Source organism: Diadema setosum, chromosome 21 (assembly GCF_964275005.1).
Source record: "Diadema setosum chromosome 21, eeDiaSeto1, whole genome shotgun sequence".
In the NCBI taxonomy this organism is placed as follows: domain Eukaryota; kingdom Metazoa; phylum Echinodermata; class Echinoidea; order Diadematoida; family Diadematidae; genus Diadema; species Diadema setosum.
Window position 1 is genome coordinate 7,530,535 of NC_092705.1, and position 22,933 is coordinate 7,553,467.

The window sequence follows — 22,933 nt, forward strand, 5'->3', positions numbered from 1 at the left end:
TTAAAGATGGCAAAATAACACACCTTAGTTTTCCTACTCCCTACCCTTCACCTCTGGGGAGGGGACTACATCTGTCACACCCAATGGGACATAGTGCATGCCAAAGGACACAGACTACAAAAATGTGTGCATAATTAAAAAACAAACAAAACCCACACATACTATAAACAACATGGCAAGCGTTTATAGGTAACAGTTGGGAACTATGGAAGGTATGACCATGAACCTCACAGACCCCTCCACTTGAAAGGCACATAATAAAACATAAGGCAAAGGAAAATAGGTGTACACGTTGTACATATATAATTTCAAATTTAGCAATACATTAACTAACATTTTAAAAATCTATGTGGGTGACTGAGGATTATGGGCACCATAAGTGAATACAATACAAAAAGAACAAAAACTAGCAAATATCAAAGGCGTTTGAACCTAAGTTATAGAAACTCGCAGGTACACGGATAATGCTGAAGGCAAGTATACATAATAAAACAAAGGTACATGTATATGCTGTGTATCGTGTAAGCTGACACACAGGATATGCCCGGGACAAAACTTGTAGTTACAACGTAAAGAATATAGCCCGAGCAATTAATGCCCTTAAAGACAAAACAAAAAAACAAAAAACAAAAAACAAAAAAAAAACCACCAAAAAGTTGGTGTAGCAAGCAACGTGTACAAATAATCCTTTCATAAAAAGAACATACGGAGTGGAAAGAAACCCTTCATGACAGCCTGCAACCAGAGTAAAAGCAGCATATGAATTACAACCACTAGTAAACACCTGTGCCCTTAAGGTTATACTTAAAAAATAAAAGCACAAATTCAATATGCACATAATAATCAGCATAATAGTATACAAAATGGGATAGTTACACTGGATGGGCCACATTAATAAAACATACAACATCAACTGGAATCCATATTAACCATCTTCTGTTTACCCTAAAAAATCGCAGATATGAGGTCCCCTCAAAAGTGATCGTTAAAGAAATATTAATATAAATCATTAAAACACAATCACCAAACAATTCTCATTATGCATATGTTGTTTCATGACCAAAAAAAAAAAAACCAACCAAAGAAACAATTAATGCAACAAATTGAATTTCCAGCTAGTGAAAACCCACAGCGTACCAGTCTCACAAAAGGAGTATCACATTGTAGAAATAAGGTGTACAAACAGCATGTGGCCCAGAAATAAAGTATTATCCTACACCACTTATGGTATCGGAATATTAAAGACCATACATAATCTAACAAAAATATTGGTGTATTTTATAAACAAAGTACACATACATTTACAATGTACTTACGTACATGTACATCTACCATTACAATAAAAATAATAAGTAGTCAAAGTCTTTAAAAATACACTGTACTCTAAAAACTCTCTAAAAATATGAAACAAATGGCCTAATTAACTATTATGATGTGGGTATATGTACTTAAAAAGTCCTCTGTGCAAGTACAAATAACATGTACCCAATAAATCATATGTGTGTAAACTACAAATACACTTCAGTGTGGAGTTTACAGGGCAGTGTAAGGAAACTAGGGACATGTAACTAGTGCCACACTCAACCAGGGGTCAACGGGGGCATGGGAGGGCAATGGAGTACTGCTGGCAGTCCAATGTAGTCAGGGGGTGCTGAGGGATGGGGAAACTGGAGCACGCGAAGATGGCGGACGTCCATCGGATCAGGGCCAGCACGATCACGGGTAGGAGCGCAGAAGACATTTCCCAGATGGGCAGTGGCTATCATCCGAGTTTCTGCATGTGCAGCTCCAAGGTGGGGACGAGGGAAAGGACCTCCTTCACTCAGTGATGATGGTGGGCAAAGGCAACTAGTCCAGGGGGGACTCCAAGCTGGGAGTGTGTCGCTATCAGAAGAGCCAACATCATCCATTCCATCCCCAGGTGGATGGAGGCATTCAGTGTCATCATCGGCATTTAGAGAAGTCAGGGTACCAGGCTTAGATGCGCCTTGGGGTGTGAGATCTGCCTCTAAAGGTGTAGTCTCGTTGGGAGGCTTGCCTGTACTGTCCTTAGGACCATCAAGGTGTTGCCGTGGAGGTATAACTGGCGGTCTCGTGTTACTGAGAGAATGGGTCGGCGTCAAGATGTCCAGGGTGCTCATACCAGTCTCTCTGTAGTCCTGAGAAGCACTGTAGCCATGGGTAACACCAGCACCACCCACATGACCCAGCTGGCCAGCATCGCGACGCCGGCTGGGACAGTCACCCACACGACAGTCGGTGTGAGAACACTTCTCAACAGCATCTGCACTATGCTCAGCAAGCTTGATGTGTGGAGCAGTAGAACAGCACTTAGTGGACAGACAATTGCTATCAACATCTGTCCCAGCGCAGGAACAATCAGAGTCATAAAAAATGGGGATACAGCCAACGTCTGCAGATACACCAGGTGGGAAGTGAACGGAGGAACTGCTACCCAATGAATCTATATCAACACCTGACAGGTAACTGAAGTACTCTGACGACTTTACATACAACTCCATGTTGTCATGAATATCATCCCTGTCCTTGTGTAGACCAGTATGTTTGTCCTTGTGTAGACCAGTGTGTTCAGTGATGGTGTCACTGTGTGTTGATGTAAACTTGATGATCATCTCACATTCACCTACAGCTTTCATCACATTACCAACACATTCAGGATCCACTTGTTCATTCTCTGTTCCCATCACATTTTCCACACAATCAGGATCAACATGTTCGTTCTCTGTTCCCATCACTATTTCCACACATTCAGGGTCATGCTCATTCTCTGTACCCATCACGTTTTCTACACATTCATGATCATGTTCATTCTCCATTCCCATCTCATTCTCCACACACTCTGTCTTTGTGCCAACGTGGTTGAAGGTCATGTGGTCACAATCATATCCATGCATGTGTGAGTGAGAGGTGTTATCAGTGATAGTGCGTGTCATGTGATCACAATCGGTATGTCCATGCTTGTTTATATGTGTGGCTTTGCCTGTGTTTGTCTCTCTGTGTGTATTGTGACTGTTTATCTCATGTTCATATCCACCAACAAATCCATTCACACACTCGCTGTTCATCACACGATCGTGTTCAGTGTCAGTATGGTGAACAACATCCGCCACATCTGACCGAACACCAGGGTGGCCATCCTGACCAGACGTAGTACTACTGGCACCGTAACTAAAAACACAACTATCACCAAACATGATGACATGCTTAGAGGGTCTTACGGACACATCATTTTCCTCCATAAATGGAGCACCAGCCAAAACATCAATGGCAGTGTCATGTGTGTACAATTCCATGGTGTCATCATCGATAACTAGACCATCAAACCACATGTCTTGTTGATTGTGTACAAGTGAAAAGCAAGCGAGGCCTACAATGCCTTGTTTCAAGATGTCAGTGGAGGAATCAAGGTCAAAATAATCACCATAACCAAAATCATCCACCACCACATCGAGGCCTAAAGCATCTGCAGTAGTTTGTCTAATGAGGTTTACAGTCGAACCACTTTTAACCCCTATTTGCACGGTTGTGTCCAAACTCGAGTGGACATTGGCTGGGAAACACGGAAATTCATTCCGGGGTCTCCAAACGTCGCTCGGCGCGACACCGACCGGACACCATCTCTCTGATGCCCGTGCGGTAGCGGCAGTGCTTCGCTGCGTTGGAGCGTTGCCGGGGTTGGACCCGGCCACGGCGGCGCATCGCTTCGTCGATGCAACGTGCATGTCTACGGACGGGACTGAACGCACTATAAATCACTCCAATCGTATACCTACACCCAAACTATCACCAAAATATCAATGGAGCGCCTGTCCCCACTATGTTGGGCGAGATTCCTCCTTGTCTTGGAACTTGGGGGAACAGAACTGCGGCGTTAGATTCGAAATCCGAGCTGCCACCACGCCATTACCGAAGAAGGAAACAACAGACGATTCGGATGTAGTTGAAACGATTTATTGCCGTGGCCGAGACGAGCTTACGGCCAACACAGAAACTCAACGTGCGTAACAATAACAGTGGCTATGGAAAGCCATTAGTAACAAATAATGTAACACAGCTATTATAATAATCTAACTATATTGGCGCTTAACAAATAATTCAAAATTTGTCATTCTGAGGCCGCCCTCACTATAATCCTGATAACATATAACCCTTTTAATTCGATCTTTACCATTCCATATAAATTCAAAAACAACATTTATTGATATCTGCCACTACCCTCTTTGGAACATCTAATGATGAAGAAACCTAATATAATTTAGATAAAGCATATGTTTTAAGCAAATATATTTTCCCATTACAGTTAGATCTCTTTGTCTCCACCATCCCAAAAGTCTTTTACTCTTACTCAATATCTCTTTATAATTCAATTCTTCTCTGACCTTAATGATTATGCAATGCAAAATACACCCCTAAAATCTTTATTTCAGTTACAACATTGCCCATGGGTAACCTTTCAGATCCTCCCTTTTTCTTCCCTATCCTCATTACCTTTGTTTTATCAATATTTACCTTCAAACCACTTAATTCATAAAAATCCATAAATATTTCCTGTATTCTGATAATTGATGACCTCTGTCTAACAAATAAAGTCATGTCATCAGCATATAAAACTTGCCGAACCTCAAAATTATCAAACTGAATTCCTCTAATCCCATTATCCCTTCTCACCACCTGCGCCAAAATTTCCATTACCAACAAAAACAAATATGGTGATAATGGGTCGCCTTGCCTCACTCCTCGCTTTATATAAAAATAACCTGTCGAAACACCTCCGATCATAACACAACTACTAATTCCATTATACATAGTTTTTACCCAGGAACAAAACGACTCACCAAACCCAAATAATTCCAACGCTTTAAATAAAAATTCATGCGAAACTGAATCAAACGCTTTTTCAAAATCAACTGCTGTCAAATATGCCTCTTCTTCACAATAATTATTACAATAGAAAAAAATCATATCATCTATCAAACGCAAAGCCTCACCAATATACCTGTCATATAACTAACTTGATCCAAATGAACAATCTCATGTAAAATTCCCTTTATTCGCTTTGCCATTATCTTGGAAAGCATCTTATCCGTATTCAACAAAGTAATCGATCTATAATTCTTTATATATAATGGATCTTTGCCCTCTTTTTCAATCAATGTTATTACACCTTGTTTTTGAGACGTTGCTAAACAACCTTTCTCAAACGCTTCATTAAAAACTTCAACCAATAAACTTTCTATCTGTGGCCAAAATGTAAGATAAAATTCAACTGTAAATCCATCATTTCCGGTGATTTATCCAATTTCATACTTTTTGAATACTCCCAACATTCTTCTTTAGTAACTTTTCCTTCACAAAAGCTCTTACTTTCATCACTTAATTGAGGAATATCCTTACAAAATACACTCTCTCTAAAATCATCACACACTAATTCATATTCTGAATACAGATTTCTATAAAAATCTCAATCGCATTATCACATCCTTCTCTTTAATCACATCTCCCTTATCATCACACATTAACCGTATAACTGTTTTCTCTTTATTCGACTAAAGCAACTGCTCAAATTACTCTTCATTCTGTTCACCCTCTTCATACAAGACCACTCTTGACCTAACTTTTAATCCATCCGTATACACATTATACAATTTTTTCAATTCAGTTTTTTTACTCTCTATGTCTTTTAAAATTCCACCACTATCAGAAGACGACAAAAGATCTTTCTCCAAAATATCTATTTCATATTCCATAATTGCTGTATATTTAATCTTCCCTCCTTTGATTTTTTCTTCGAAAATTTCGTTGCAAAATTTCTCATTTTCATCTTTAAAAAATCAAAGAAAGAAGATTTAGTATCAAACTTCGTCAACCACTGTAATTCAATACTTTTTATTTCTTCATTCATTCCCTGTACAAATTTCTTATCAAAACACAAACTATTATTGCATTTCCAAAACGACTTCGCATAACTTTCATTATGTCGAATAGATTTCAACTTTAAAAAAAATTCCCAGAATGATCAGGTGCTACTGATGATATAATCTCACATGTTCGTACTGAACTTTCCAAATCCTTTGATATAAACCAGCAGTCTAAGCGACTTTGAACCAGTGGAACAATTTGCCTGAAAGTGAATCGCTTTAACACTGGGTTCCGTTTCCGCCATATATCAATCAAATTCATTTTCTTTAAAAACCCCTCTAATACTTTTTTTTTGTTTTTGTTTTTTTACTGTCTCTAATTCAATTCAATTCAATTCAATTTATTCGGCACAAAATAAATCAAAAGTACATTATGTACACAGTAAAAACAAAAACAATGTGCATAAACATACATGCACATATTTGGAAATTAATGCCGGGACCCCTTTGAAGCATCTGGTGCTTGTTGTTGGGGCCCAAAACAAAATTATACAAAATACAGGTGCTAAATAGCATATTGTGCAAAAATGAAAATGAAAAATATATATATATATATACAAAAAAATACTTATCAGCCCTAAACTATGCACACACATACACACACACACACACACATCACATTCTTATCACACGCACCCATGCATCGCACACCCAACACACTCATTCAGTAGCAATGTCAGGATCAAAGAAGTGAACAGTAGAAGAAATTTGGTAGCAAGCAGTCTACTCAGACATGGATAACAGTTTCTTAAAAGTATGTTGTTTGAATAATGTTCTGAAGCGAGAAAGTGTAGTGCTGGATTTGAGATCTGGACTGACTGAATTCCATTCATTTACACCTGTAAAATGAATGAATGGGTTCTAACTGTTAAACGGGCTAATGGCATTCTCAGACTATATCTTTCACGAGTAGAATAATCATGAAAACACAAATTAGATTTAAACATATCATGAAACAAAACTGGGAGAATACCTTTATGATACTTAAACATAAACACTAATATATTAAATCGAACAAGTTCATAAATGGGTAGAATTTTTAACTTGACAAAAAGTGGTAAACTTGAACTGCGAGAATTGCTCTTAGAAATCAATCTGATCGCACGCTTTTGTAACATATATAATTTCTCAACATGAGTTTTATATGTCTTACCCCATATTTCATTACAATAATTAAAATGCGGTAATATTATTGCATTGTATATATGAAATAAAAATTTTCTAGGTACAAAACTTACCAATTTAGAAACACTCCAACACATTTTGATATTCTCGAAGATATATTTTCTAAGTGGTGCTTCCACTCAAGAGATTCATGAATAGAAATACCAAGAAAATTTATAATTTGAGTTCTTTCAATAATTACATTTTCAATCTTAATCAAATCAGAATTTGCAGAAATTTTCTTTCTCTTAGAATGAAATAAAACATATTTTGTTTTTGTAAAATTCAAAAATAACTTATTACATTTAAACCATTCATTCAACATTTGTAATTCATTATTCAGGGTAAATATAAGTGTGTTTACATTTCTGTGAGAATATGACACTACAGTGTCATCAGCAAAAAGAGAAAATTTCAATATTTCTGAACAATTTACAATATCATTAACATATATCAAAAATAACAGTGGCCCCAGCACAGAGCCCTGAGGTACACCGATGTTTACCTCTCCTTGCATGGATTCGACACCATCAACCACCACATATTGTTTTCTATTTAACAAGTAATTAGAAAACCATTGTAGGGGTAAACCCCTTATTCCATATGACCAAAGCTTTGATAAAAGGATATGGTGGTTGATGGTGTCAAAAGCTTTTGAAAGATCCATGAACACTCCACAACAAAAATTACCTTTATCAATTTCTTGTAAAATATAATCAGTAAAATATATTAAATTCAATGAGGTGGAATGATTTTTCCGAAAACCAAACTGTTCAGGAATTAAAATATTCTCCTTGGTAAGATAATCATAAAGCCTATCATACATAAGTCTTTCAAGTAGCTTAGCAAAGATAGAAAGGAGAGCAACGGGTCTATAATTTTCAATATTCTGCGGATTATCTTTTTTAAATAAAGGAACTATTTTAGCAAGTTTGAATTCATTTGGCACGATACCAGTGCTCAATGACATATTAAAAATATCACATAATGGATCAGCAATATACTGAATACAATCTTTAATGACTCGAGGAGATATATCATCTGGCCCACTGGCTTTTGATGTCTGAATTAACGAAGATATTTTTATAATTTCATAAGGAGATGATGGTTTTACAAAAAAAAAAAAAGATTTAGCGTTTTGACATGACATAAACTCTTGAAATGAATGATATGGGGTAGAAATCGACTTTGACAGTCTTTCGCCAATATTAATAAAATAAGAATTAAATTGATTAGCTATCTCCTGTTTTGAAGAAAACCTTGAATTTTCGAAGCACATACTTTTGGGCATAACATTGAGTTTTTTCCTAAGATTTCATTGATTTGTCTCCATGTTTTTTTGAGATCACCCTGCATTGACAAAAAAATTTCATTGTAATGCTTATATTTTGAACAACGAATAATATTTGTGAGTTTATTTTTATACTTCTTATAACTAGATATATGTTTAGCATCAGGATATTTGAGACTTGCCTTATATAATCTATTCTTAAGTTTTATGGATTTGAGTATGCCTTGAGTAATCCAAGGTTTCCTGCATTCGTTTTTCTTTTCACGAATAATCTTTAAAGGAAAACATTCACAATATGTCATATCAAATTTTTCAATAAACTTACTATAACTATCATTTACATCTGAACACTCATTAACAAAACACCAATCAATACACTTTAATCGGTTTTTAAACAACAACAAATTTTCTTCATTAATAATTCTTTTCTTCACACATTTTTTCTTTACTGATTTATACTTGCATTGTCGACCTTTCAATATGACATATATTGGAAAGTGATCAGAAAAATCATCATATATAATTCCATTAGAAATATTCTTATTAATAGTGTTAGTATAAATGTTATCAATTAAAGACGATCTGGTTGATGAAATACGAGTCGGTTTTGATATCAAAGGAAACACATTGAAAGAAAACAACATATCCAAAAAGTTGTTTGTTTTGCTATGACTTCCATAATTCAATAAATGAATATTAAAATCGCCCGTCAAATAAAATTCCTTCTTTTCACTTTCCAATTTTTCTACAATATCATTCAATTTAGAAGTGAAATCCACAATATCGGTACTTGGAGGACGATAAATACATGCTACAATAAAGGAGTTATTATGTTGAGTAAGTTCAATAAAAAGCATTTCATAATTGTCTGCAATACATGACAAATCATTTCGTATAACATATTGATATTCATCTTTTACATACAAGGCAACTCCACCACCAACTTTACCTGGAGGTCTACACATAGAAACAAGAGAATAATTATCAATATCATACATATTATAGTTTGTTTTTGAAGAAAACCAGGTTTCAGATACTGCCATAATGCTAAAACTGAAGTCTAGTGTAGCAAGAAGGGTATTAAATTGATCAAAGTTTTTATGCAGACTTCTTGCATTGACATGAAAAAAAGACAGGTCAGTGTTAATATGTGCATGCTTGACATGAAAGTCCTCACTGAACATATATTTACAATCAACATCAGGAAAATTGGAAATAATTTCTTGACTATCATCAATATTGAGTGATTGGTGATTAACTGAATTCATATCGAAGGGATTGATCTCTAATGATTCAATTTCATTTATATTGATTTCTTTTGTTAAATTGAAATAACTATAAATTGTCAACAGAAATTCATTATCATCTGAAATGTGATTAAATGGCAGTGCATCTGAAGCACAGTTTGCACAAAGCCATGACTGAGTAGAAGAAGAAACATTGCTACTTTCACACTCACACATTCACACACAAGCAGACACAGTTACTATTCAAAAGTCACAAAAAATGATAATTTAAGTCTACTAGAACATTAATATCGTAACAAAATAATGAGTGGAAGTAAAAGAACACTACCTGGATATCGTTATTCGTTGCAAAGAACAAGATAATGAAGTACAAAAGGTGACAATATCAATATATTAGCAAGGTACATAGTATTAACCAATGTTCAGTGGAGTTTCAAGAGATCTTCCGTTGTGTGTATCTGTCTCTTCACAGTTTTGTTGTTTCCAGACTTCACAGAGACGATGATTCTACCATCTGTAGACCAGGCCGATTGCACTCTGCTTTCGTCTTTTTTGCTCTCTTTCATAGCTTCCCAGAGGAGATTTCTGTTGGTGGATGTCAAGTCCTCGTAGATGCTGATTCCAGTTTTCTTTTCTTTCAGTTTCCTTCTGTTTACCAACAGGTTCTGGCGCTGTCTGTATGAGGTGAGTTTCACAATGATGGGTCGTGGTTTGTGCGAAGATGGGGTAGATCCTGCTGGAGGTTCTGGACGATGGCCGATGCGGTGGCTCCTGTCTATGTCCTCCATCTTGAGGTTGGTGCCGAGGTGGTTGTTGGCGATGTCACATACAAATTTGTTGGTGTCCTCTCTTTCTCTTTCAGGCACACCGAAGATCCGGACGCAGTTTCTTCTGGAATACTGTTCCTGATGATTGAGTGCTGATTCCAGCTTCTTGTTTTTTTTTTTTTCCTGGAGAATTTCATGTTTTTCCTGTAGTTTCACGTATGCTTTTTCCATTCTCTCCACTTTGCTTTCCAGATCCAAGATAGTTCCATCTTGTTTGTCAAGACGGACAAACAGCTGATCCAGTTTCATGTCAAAGGCTTCAAAGAGGAGCGATCTCAGAGCACAGATTACCTCATCATCCATGAGGGCTTCTTTTACCATGTTCTTTGTAGCTCTTGTTCCCACAGCCATCGTGTACACAAAAGCAAGTAGTGACAGAGAACTTTGGATGAATAGAGATTCCAACAGGCTAATAAGCTCAGTAATCCTGCCTTTCAGAAGGAATTACAGGGAACAATACTGAGGGACTGAGAAGAGTGCAAGGCAATGTCACTCATTCTCAAATTAGTACTTACACCCATATAATCCAAATCTTTATTCATTATTACATTAAAATCTCCACCTAAAATTAATGAATAATTCATAGAATATATATTTGACAAACAATTACAATCATCGAAATCCACAAGAAAATCAATTTGTCGATGCATCCTATCCCTTGTTGGGAAATAAACATTTCTCAGAAGCAGTTATAACCTAACAAATCCTCTCTTAAAACCACAAAACGCCCTTCATCATCTTTCATAACCTGATCAATCTTAAAATTGAGTATATGAATATTAGAACGACCCAAGTCCATGGAAGACCATTTCGAGTAAACTAAAAAAAAAACAACTTCATATCTTTTTTATTTGTCCAATAATATTCTATTTAACTGTGATGGGAAGGCACATTGTATATACAAATTAGGACATATATTATTATGACAATTAACATTTACATTAATTGTGGAAAGGCCATTTTGTGTGGTGGACTTGGGTCGTTCTTTGATTCATATGGACTTGGGTCGTTCTTTGATTCATATACATGATATTCTGCTATAGAGGATGAGAGAGGGCGCTATAATATGAGTGTAAGAATGACCCAAGTCCTTCATTCTTACATTAATTTAAGATTTAACTCATTCATTTCAGGCACTTCCGGGGGTAATTAGGACTTATCATTTATACAAAAGATGACTCCATGCATAAGCTACAATTTCCCATGTCAAACTGAATTTGGCCAAAAATTTGACTTGGGTCGTTCTTATATTCAGGTCTTCAATTCAATCCTGGGGCCAACAAAATCATTACTCCCCTACTATGATTTCACCCATGACTAAAAATGATACGTCCTCCCCAGTCTCTTTCCCACTCTACCTCAATATCAGGGGTACTGTACGTTTCCTGTAACATAACTATATCCACCTTTCTCATTCTAACCCAATCAAAAATCTTCTTTCTCTTTACTCTATCACAAACTCCCCTCACATTAAGTGAAATCAAATTCAGACCCGCCATGATGTATGATAAACGGCATCTAGGTAACCGAGAGGGAAAATCCTACCTACATAAAATTGATAAGTAAGAGCAAATAGCTCAAACCTACTACATCCAGACCTCTGAAATGTGCTGAAGCTTAGTCTAAAACACCAAGAAAAAAGACGGTATCCCACACACCACTTCCATTTCACACCACCAGACACGCAACACAACACACACTCACTCACCCGTACCCGACCCACCCCCGACAACAAAACACTTCATCCACACACGTCAATGATTAACACCTACACATTTCTGAAGCCGCTCCCTTCCCCACATTAAACTTTCTATCACTTTCTATCACACACAAAATTCCCCATCTATCATACTTTCACCGATAATCCCAGCATGTATACACACCCACACACAACCCACTTGGACATCCACTCCCCACATACCTATCCCTTCCACTTAATTCATTGATCTTAACCTATCGAAAACTGTTTAACTCAAATACCAACAATTATAAATAAGAATTAAAATACAAGTATTTCCCTTAATCCTATTCATAAACACAATATGAATGCTTATTTAATCTGACAGTCTGAACTCCAAAGAGAAGAGGGAGAAAAATAAACAGAACAGTGGAATCTACATGTATAACTGAGTTATCACGTTAATGGCTACCTCCACGTTGCCAAGGCAACACTCGAACACAAATCAGACACAACTATCGGAGGGTGATTTGGTATACATGACAATCCTCATGAAAGGATTAGAAAGACAAAACACTCTTCTTCCTAACACACTGAGCACAAACAAAGCTTAAAAAAGACTAACAAATTCTTGAGTTGACCTAGGCGGCAGAAAAAAAAAATAGACTTTCTTCAGTGTAATCAAAATCTGTACATACTCGTACAATCAAAACTCAGCCAACAATATTCACTTGAACATGTGATATACAAAACGACAATCACAGAAAAACAAACAAACAAAAACAACAACCGGCAACGTTGGCATACTAAAATCTATTATACCTAATTCAAGTTGCAATAGAAGCACAGAATATACCTAAACAATCCTCATTTATGATTTGTTTTCAGTTGTTTTTTTTAAATATATAAATCTTTCCTGTAAATTAATGCTCTCCACAGTACTATAGTGGCCGTTTCTTTCTACCCAAAGCAACACAGGAACAACCAGTTAAAGAGCAAACATATCTTAAAGAATCAATCTCATGAAAACATTTAGATAACGACATGGCTTACCAAACAAATGAAACAACCTGTGTAAACCAGTGTCGTCACCAAACCCTATAGTGGCAGATGGCCACTTGGAAAGCATGGAAATCATATTTCTATGTGAATTAAAAATATAATCTTTCCTTCGGAGCATAACGACTCCTATACTAAACAGACCCACAACAAACAAAGGAAAACGTCAGTTAAACATGTCCCCCACTATGTCCCCCAAACATGTCCCCCAACATATCCCCCACACGCACGCACACACACACACACACACACACACACACAAATGTTGATAGGTACTATTTTCATTTTGTGGTACCTTACCGGCAAAGTCATGAATTTCTTCTTCTTCTTCTGATTAAGTCTGCCTCCTTCAATAGATTGAAGATTCTTGCAGACTGGTGCTATTTACATTATAATACAATTTATTTACAGATATAAGTTATATAAGTTGCTGTTTATAGAACAATGATATTTATTTCCCGTAACAGCTGGTATTAATTCACCTTGTCATAGGTTTGTATTATAAATAAGTTATCTATAATCTGTTCTTGGCATGAAAACAACAGAAAATGAATTATTCTACAGTCTCCTAGATAACAATTAAGGGGACTACATCACTCTTGATTATATTTATTACCATGGACTATGACTCAACATGCTTATGACTGCTGCACACCTTTGAAATATTTAAGTTCCATGTTAAACACGGAATTTCGGAATTCTAACCTTAATATACGTGGAAATTAGCCTTTAAACTGCCTTACATAAATTACTCTGTGATAAAGTAAATTATTGTTTGACATGATGCTCTAATTCTATGTCATTTGCTATATAATTATTGTGAACACGATGAAGTGACAATTTGGCTGAAGACTACGACTTGTCGAATAAGTAAAATTATAGACGTTTGGAAATAAAAAGGCCTAAACTATTTCCTAGTTTGGCCAATCTGGTTAAGAGAATTAACCGTAGATGGCTGCATGGCAATGCTAAGGTTATAATAGTGACAGGGTCCTCTGGAAAGCAGCGATGCCACTTTCCACGATGAATAAAGTTGCATTAATTAAACCCTTTTAATCATTCTTTATCATTAGAGAGTGTACCCCGTATACGCGTTTCGTTCATAGATTTGATTGTGCGCTATCATTTGTTAAATAATTATTTTATGACACACACGTACTTGTGTTCTGGTCAATAATGAACAATCCCACGATATTAAACAATAAAATTCAGTAGCATGAGAGACCAATACAGCTTGCTTGCACTACAGAGGAAGCTTTATTCAAAATGTTTGTTTACTTTTCTGGAAAAGAAACCAACTAACCAAACTAAAATCGAATCGAATCGAATGTGTCCGGACCAAAGAGGTTCTATATATGTAATAGAGCGCGCGCTCGCATACAGAAGCGGGGCCAATTGAACGACCCGCCGCCATTTTCAAAGAGGTCGACTACCAGAAGACTGAACCCGGAAGTGCCTATAGTATTTAAATACACGTTAAGTACAGTTTCGAAGATGGGGTTGGGTTGGAAAAATCATTCTAATTTTAAGGAAAATCAATATTTATCCATATGCCTCCGGATTTTATAAGAGAGATATATTCTCAACACAGTATACGTGTTTTGATGAAAAAAGGACTTGCTCTAATGTGTCAAATATGTGCCTTAACATGAAGCCAAAATTGCCAAACAGGCATTCATGCATTCGTACTAAATATAAAGATTGCAGAAAGGTACAGTGTATGCTGTTTGGTATGGGACTACTGATTTCACATAATATATGTCACTTAGAAACATCAGACACACGTACAACACACACTCCCACACACATACAACACACATTCCCACACACACCCACACACCCACACACATACGCACACACATGTACACACCAAACCACATTATTTTTTCAAATTTCTACATACACACACACACACACAACACACACTGTGTGTTGTGTGTGTGTGTGTATGTGTGTTGGAATTAATTTGAAAAAAAATGTGGTTTGGTGTGTACGTGTGTGTGCGTATGTGTGTGTTTGTTGTGAGTGTGTGTGTGCTTGTTGTGGGTGTGTGCGTGTGTGGGAGTGTGTGCTGTATGCGTGTGGGAGTGTGTGTTATATGTGTGTCTGATGTTTCTAAGTGACGTATATTATGTGAAATCAGTACTCCCATACCAAAGAGTATACACTGTACCTTTCTGCAGTATTTATTTTAGTATGAATGCATGAATGCCTGTTTGGCAATTTTGGCTTCATGTTAAGGCACATATTTGACACATTAGAGCAAGTCCTTTTTTCATCAAAACACGTATACTGCGTTGAGAATGTATCTCACTTATAAAATCCGGAGGCATATGGACAAATATTAATTTTCCTTAAAATTAGAATGATTTTTCCAACCCAACCCCGTCTTCGAAGCTGTACTTTACGTGTATTACTATAGGCACTTCCGGGTTCGGGCTTCTGGTAGTCGACCTCTTTCGTGCGCGCGCGCCACTGTTCAATTGGCCCCGTTTTCATTTGTACGCACTGAATGGTGAGCGCTTACTCTATTACATATAGAACCTCTTTGGTCAGGACCGACAATGATAGGCTTAGTGTACATACCAAACATTGTATTCACCATGCACAGGCTATTAAATGCAGACTAAACACTGCTAAAGACAAGACAAAAGGAAAGTACAAGTACTGTATACAAAAAGGTTATCTTCAGTACAGTCCCTCCCAGCAAATTACTTACCAATCTTACATTAAATACATCAGTATACTGTACATAACAATGACATGAATCCTAACGTTGCTAAACAAAAAAGAAATATTGTAATCAAGCGGGCTTTACAGTATAAAACAGACATTTGAAGCATCACTACCTTGTATTCACTGCTGTACGTGCATTAATTGGCAAGTGTTGAAATTCAGCAAGAGTAATGCGATCAAACAAATGCAAATGATCATGAGAATTTTCTTATTGCCGCTAGAAGTTAAAAGTTCTTAAAACGATCTTTATCTATTGCTTCTGGTGAAGAAAACTCTCACGAAGCGCAATGATACAGGCAAAAGTGCATGATTTGTGTTCACAGGATGACCTATTACTTTCTACTTCAAGATATGGGCAAACTGCACAGTTGAAAGTTGTGTAAGAAAAATCATACTGGAAACTGTTCATTTGAATGGCGATGTCTAATATACTTACAGCTACATCATTATTTCCTTGCTTTTTGTGTACTTTAGTGTTTCTTCGTACATCTAAAAACTATAGCTTAGTAAGCGAATCTCGACTTGTGCATGACCTTTAGGCACCACAATATCATTATCTTTAAATGGAACATTTGATTTCTTCTCTGGTTTTTATGGATTAATAAGCAATCGCTTAATGTGTTCAGGGGCCTGTCTTATAAAGACTTGTGATAGAAATCAATCACAAGTTTTGTGTGTGCTGCAATGCAAGTTGCGATTGATTTGGGGACTTGTGATTGATTTGAAGGCTTTATAAGACGGGGCCCAGATTGATCTTTAAGATCAACAGAATTTCAAAGTTTTTGGTCATCTCTTTGAATTGTGACATTGATCGCAACCACATACGAGAATAGCTTCAGGTGCTGATCGTCAACTCCAAACTCTGCAAAAAGTTTGTGCCTCAAAAATATATCTTTTGTTCGCTAATTACCAATTGCAAACATTTCAACGGCTCCACGTAAAAGTCAACAATGGCAAGTTTTGGGAGGAAACAGATTTTTGCCAAGGAAACAAGTTTCCCTGTTCAATTTAATGAAAAACCAATAATCAGTAAAGATCTGTGTGTAGGGTAATGGGACATTGTGAGGCCACGACATAGTCATATCTTATTTGCATACATGTTTGCTACTGATATCACTGATTCGTCAAAACACATGAAATCTGGTATTGTCATAATTTCTTTTTTTGTTTTATGTCCAATTTGACGAAGCATCTACCATGTTGTTTGGTTGGTTTTACGTAATTGAGTACTGAACTTGAACTTTGTGTGGAGTTGCACTGAAGGAAACCAAAACCCAAAGAGAAATGTGGATTGATTGAAAGAAGGAACATTAGTAGAGCACATCAGTGAAAGTTTGAGGAAAATCAGACAATCGATGCAAAAGTTATGGATTTTAAAAGTTTTGATGTTGGAGCCACTGGATAAGGAGACTACTTGAGTCTATGACATCATGATTGTGTGGAAAACGATATAAAGAAGATATAAAGAAAACTCAACATGCTCTCACTTTTCTTGCGTAATGAAAGAGCACTTCACTTACCGCTTTCAGAAAGCAGGGGGGAATAATTGCTTCCCTTAATATAAAAGAAAAAATATGTCAGTATCAAGTTGATGAAATGGGTAATTTTCATGAAAAAAAAAAAATTTTTTAGGAATTTTCTTTATGTTTTCCTAATATTGTTGTCAAAAATGACGCCATAACCTCTTCTAGTCTCCTTATCCAGTGGTTCCAACATCAAAACTTTAAAAATTCATAATTTTTGCATCGATTGTCCAATTTTCCACAAACTTTCACTGATATGTTCTAATAATGTTGCTGCTATCACGCAATCCACATTGCTCTGAAGGTTTTTGGTTTCCTTTAATGAAAAGAGGCATTAAGTACTTTCAGGACTGACACGTGTTGATATTCTCAGACACGTCTTCAAGAATCAAGTAACCAAACTCGTCAATGTTGGCTTCCACTTCCTCACCGATGTCTGTTTTTACTTGATTGTCTCCTGAAGGAGAGTGACGTGAATTCTTAAAACTGGTAATTGATTCACTTTCTGCAATTAATGTTTCATCGTTTTTATCCTCGATAATCAAATTTCCAAACTCGTCTACCAGTACCCCCCCCCCCCTGACTCTGTAGAATTTGAATTGTTGACAATTAAAGAAGCATCAGATTTAGATTCATCACATCCCATGTCACTGGCAATTGAAAACGCTGGATTATACATTTCACCATTCACGCGATGGTGGTGATGTTTTCGCTGTCTTTGGAGAATCACTCGGAGTACTGATCGGGTCATGTGTGTTTGCAGAGATAGGAGAGACCGACCTATTAAGGTCTACTCCTTCTTTTCCCTCAGATCTTGATGGTGGTATGTCATAAAGATTGGTGTGTTTGAGGTCGGATTGATCTTCGTCTTCTAAGGAACAATCGCTTACGTTCCAGAGTGAATTGCTTTCCATCTCAGCAAGACTGTCTTCCATGTTCTTTACAGCATCTTGGGATGTTGGGCGGAAGACATCTTCTGAAGATGTCGTAGGATTAGAGTAAATGTTAGACAACGTTAGACTAGTTTCGTCCTTGTCTGTTTCCTTCAAACCGTTACGTTTCTTATCCTCTTCGACTGTAGACTATTTTGACACTAACGTGTCTTGGGATGCTTCTCTTGAGGACAAACTATTATCTGTGGTTGATTGATGGTCTGGCATACCCACCACCATTTCCGCCTCTATACCATCACGTGCTGTTAATTCTGTTTCTGTTTCAGCAGGCTCCATGTCACCATTAACACATTCCTTTCTATCGACTTCAGTATCATCCGCACAGATTGATCTTGTTGCCGACAAAGCGACAGGAATTAGCTGAGATATTGAAATCTCTGTAGGATGTACTTGTACTTGCGTGACGCTTTGTATGCTTATTTCAACGGGTGGAAGATTTGCACTGTTAATAGTGTTGTCGGGAGTGTCGTCGATTTTGAGTTGTTGCGTGTCCTGATCATCCATAATTTTTTCGTAGACGTCGTCCTCGCCCATTAGGCTGAGAGAATGTTCGGCGGAATTTGGAGTCACAACATAATATTTCTGCAAAAGGAGAAAAGGTTGAGAGAGAGAGAGAGAGAGAGAGAGAGGGAGAAAAAAAAGACATAGAGGACGTGTAACAAATAGTTTGTTCAATGCATTACCCACGCAGTGCATTGCTGGTATCAAAAGGGTATGCCGATGAGTAAATGTGTGAATATGTATAATGTTATACATATATCTGCGATAACCAGTCACAACTGTTAATAGGACGTGGGTACAAGAGATATCATATTGATTCATTGAATGAGGTGGCATTCGAACATTAATCATTTATCCTAGTTCGAAAAGGTGAACAAGTAATTCGGGTTCTTCTTCGATATTATATCAGTATGTGTGGATGGCGAATACCGTATAGCTCTGGTTCACGTATTCTATAGAATACGTCAACCAGAATTTAAGTATTCGAGATGATATTGACTGTGCACAGCATTGGAATTAAAAACTAGCAGTCATCATAATCAGAATGACGGGGCTTTTTGTCGGTTTAGTGTTGTTTGTGAGTACAAACAACGCATGAATTGGTTGGTGTTGGGTTGAGGGAAGGAAGTATTTCGTGGAAAAATTGGAAAGCTACCCTTACATCTTCACTTAAAGTGGCCTATTTCCTCTTCAGCGTTAAATCATCAATGTTTACCATTTCAACTTCACAATTACGAGTCAGTGCGAGTGTGTATTTTTTAGCATCCTTACACTGTTAGTGTGTCGATTAATCCACCGTTTTAGGTACTTGTACGACCATCTCAGGAGTATCAACATCAAGATGAGGGCGAGAAGTGATGCAAGCCCGATGAGAAACCATATGAAGAACTTATCTCGTGTGGTTTGGCGTTGGGCTGACGTGGTGCCGATAGTTGTCTGTAAAACTGCCGGTAAATATTCAGTGATCAGGTGTTGAGAGTAACCATATTTTTCATTGTTATGTGAACACAGTAACTAACTTCGACCATGTTTCATGGGTGACGTCTTTTCAGGATTATGAATTAATGCATACGTAAGTTTTTGAGGTATTGTGGAAAAAAACCCTGATCAACTGCTGAAGTGCATTTAGATGATAACTGATTCAAATTTCTATGTGATTCTGAAGTGGATAAAGAATCTTGAACAGCTGCTGCGCATGTGGTATCGGTAAACAAATTTATATACTTTTTAAAGTAGGAATAGAAGAACCCTTTAAAAGGTTTTGAGGATGGAAAAATACTTTTGACAATATAGATTGTAATAGGTTTGAAAGGCCCATCAGGTGTCAGGAGAAGAATAATACAGGAAATTGCAATATGAATGCAGAAAATTGAAGTATAAAAATTATCAATTAAATGCATTCTTAAGAATCTTAGGAGTTGTCACATGGGTTCCAATCTGTATCTTTGCAGAATCCATCTTTGGTGTTGATATGTCAGAGATAGTTTAAGAATATCAGAGGAGACAGTGAAAAAATGAGAAATACCAGAGGTTTAATGTCAAGATGGATTCATTAGAAGTAAAGGGTGAAGCAGTTCCATTGTCTTAATGCAATACTTGACTGCGGCAGACCAACCATGTCTCACGCCTCAGGCGTGTTTCCTTATATACGCTAAAACACCTATTTTCAAGCTTTTTCCTGACCCCTCTAAAATCAGCCTCCCAGAAAACGACAGAAAAAACAAACCCAACAACAAAACAATCATAAAAGCCAGAATGAATTTGCAACTATCTAACCAAAAATTACATTTTGGGACAATCATTTTTTTTTTTTCATAAGAGTAACTATTCACGACTATTCACGATCCAGTGTTTTTATGGTTTAAATATATCTATATGGACATACCGTCCCTGCAGACTCTATGGGCGGTATTAAAAAGTGACAATGAAAGGGAAAATGTCCACTCGCAAACCAGAGAAGAAAGTATCCTGATGATTTGGTGAAGTCTCAGCTGTTCTTTCTAACTTTATAAGGAATTGATTGGAATTCAAATCAATCTACAAAGCTTTAGTCTCCTTGACATTTTTTCGGTTCACTTTGATGAGTTCTAGAGACGTATTCTGAAAATTTGGTAAAACGACTTATAAAATTTTACAACTACAGTTTAAGTGTCATGAAAGGGAGAAAAAAAAAAACCAGAGCCATGTGTGCAAATCAGTGAGGTCTCGGAACGTCATACTTGTACGTGTAATCATAAAACTTAATATTATATGTCCCAAGTAAGATTTACAAGAGGAAAGAAGGGAAAATATATTTCAATGTGGTTTGACATAATGCTCATTATGCAATGTTTTATGGAAAATATTTTTTCCCTTTGATATTGCTATCGGGCCACTCCGAATATCAGTATTGCTCTATTTCGGAGATATAATTGTCAGTGTGCGATGCAACAATTTGTGGAAAAATGTCAGCTTTTTCGCAGCTATGAAAACGAATTCTACGATGCAAGGAGTATGAGTTTGTGTTCTTACTATGGCTACCACTTGTCACGCTGCTCCGGGTTGTCATGGTATCAACGGGTCGTAATAGGATGTGGAATCCGATACGGGTCCCAGCCTCGTCACTTGTGAAGATCATCTGGAGATGGGAACTTACACTAAGGAATGTCAAATTTTGGCGCAAATTTTCCATGTTTCCTGTCCAGTGTTTCCAAGCGTCTCCAGAGTTGGTAAAACCTAGATCTCCGTCACTAATGTGCAGATAGTCTTTACCTTTTTCCATGTTGAACACCAGGACCTCTATTAATATAAGGGATGTGCCTTGAGTTTTGATATCCCAGAGACGGTAACCATTATTTGGATATACTTCAGGATAAAGTGGAGATTTAACGGGGAATTCCATTCTGTCTAGCAGGATCAACTCTTCTTGATAACAGATCGAGTAACATGAAAGAAGAAGAAAACACAAATAAAGTTAATAAGGGCAGCATACATGTGCATTATATATCATGGTTTTTAGACAATAAATCCGTGATAAAATATTACAATACAACACCTAACAAGACTCTAGCTATCTGATTAGTCGATTGCTCATCACATAAAGTTAAAAGTATTATTGCACGCTGTCTCTGATGAGCCATGAATTTTGTTAACATTTGTCAAGAGCAAAAGTGGATATTGCACGGCTGACTTCACCAATTTACTTTGACTCCCGTGTTAAATTCATGATAAACTGGTCTTAGCACCATTGCATGCCTCTGATGTCACAATAAACATGCCCTTGCTATCAAGTGCGAATTCAGTCACTCATTTTCAACAACTTGACCGATCGCGTTCGTTCGCCTCGGTCTGAATTTCGTTCCAACCATTCGCATTTCAGGGAAAAAAATGTTGCCATTTCTGTATTGAATTCAAGATTCGATGTGATCCTCGTCTGTTGACGTCCGAGGTGTGTTTATAAAACTGCTAACAGATAGTGTTTGGTCTTTACTCGTGCAATGGAACAAGATATAGAGGCGCACTATTCAACTCGACTTCGCCTCGTTGAACAGAACGCCTCTATTTTTCACCGAGTCATGCGAAAATATTGTAGGTCTTCCATCGCACTCGTACCATTCAATATTAATATTGTTATTCTCAACTGTAATTTGCTCCTGCCCTGAGCATTTTAGACTGTTTTATCACAGAATCATACAAAAATTTGACAATAATCTATGCATATGAATTAACAAGTCCAAGTAATTACATATTTCTTATTTCTCTGTGAATGTTTGTTTTGTTTGGTAGAAGAAATGTTGCACACATATTGCACATGTCTTAACATGCATTTGAACATTCTTCGTTCTAGTTTGCCCCCATGATAACCTTGCATGCAGAAATCGCCTCTCCGTAAATGCGGCTTGTGAAGTTTTTTTCACGCTATCATGTTTCGAGTACTATCGTAGTCAAGTAGAAGCACGCTATCTGACCCAACAATTTGCTATGATACCATAATTATTGAACGAACCTTGACAGCATGAATGAGTTGTCAATGAAA

The 22,933-nt window shown here is 36.9% G+C and overlaps 1 protein-coding gene across 1 annotated transcript; it reads right to left on the reverse strand.

The window, feature by feature from the left end:
- Nucleotides 1–19,656: 19,656 nt before the first annotated feature.
- LOC140244220 (uncharacterized) lies at nucleotides 19,657–21,679 on the reverse strand. Its single transcript, XM_072323856.1, has 3 exons — nucleotides 21,400–21,679; nucleotides 20,871–20,918; nucleotides 19,657–19,862 (listed from the first exon to the last, which is right to left on the reverse strand). The coding sequence occupies exons 1-3, from the start codon at nucleotides 21,677–21,679 to the stop codon at nucleotides 19,657–19,659; spliced, it is 534 nt and encodes a 177-aa protein (XP_072179957.1).
- Nucleotides 21,680–22,933: the final 1,254 nt, after the last annotated feature.

Excerpts from the sequence above, each read along its gene's own strand:
- LOC140244220 (XM_072323856.1), bottom strand. The coding sequence starts at position 21,679 with ATGGAAAAAGGTAAAGACTATCTGCACATTAGTGACGGAGATCTAGGT. Across the intron at positions 20,919-21,399 it reads AAACTCATACTCCTTGCATC|AAAGAACAGCTGAGACTTCA; the intron begins GTAGAATTCGTT and ends TTATAAAGTTAG. Across the intron at positions 19,863-20,870 it reads TCAGGATACTTTCTTCTCTG|TTTTACAGACAACTATCGGC; the intron begins GTTTGCGAGTGG and ends ATTTACCGGCAG.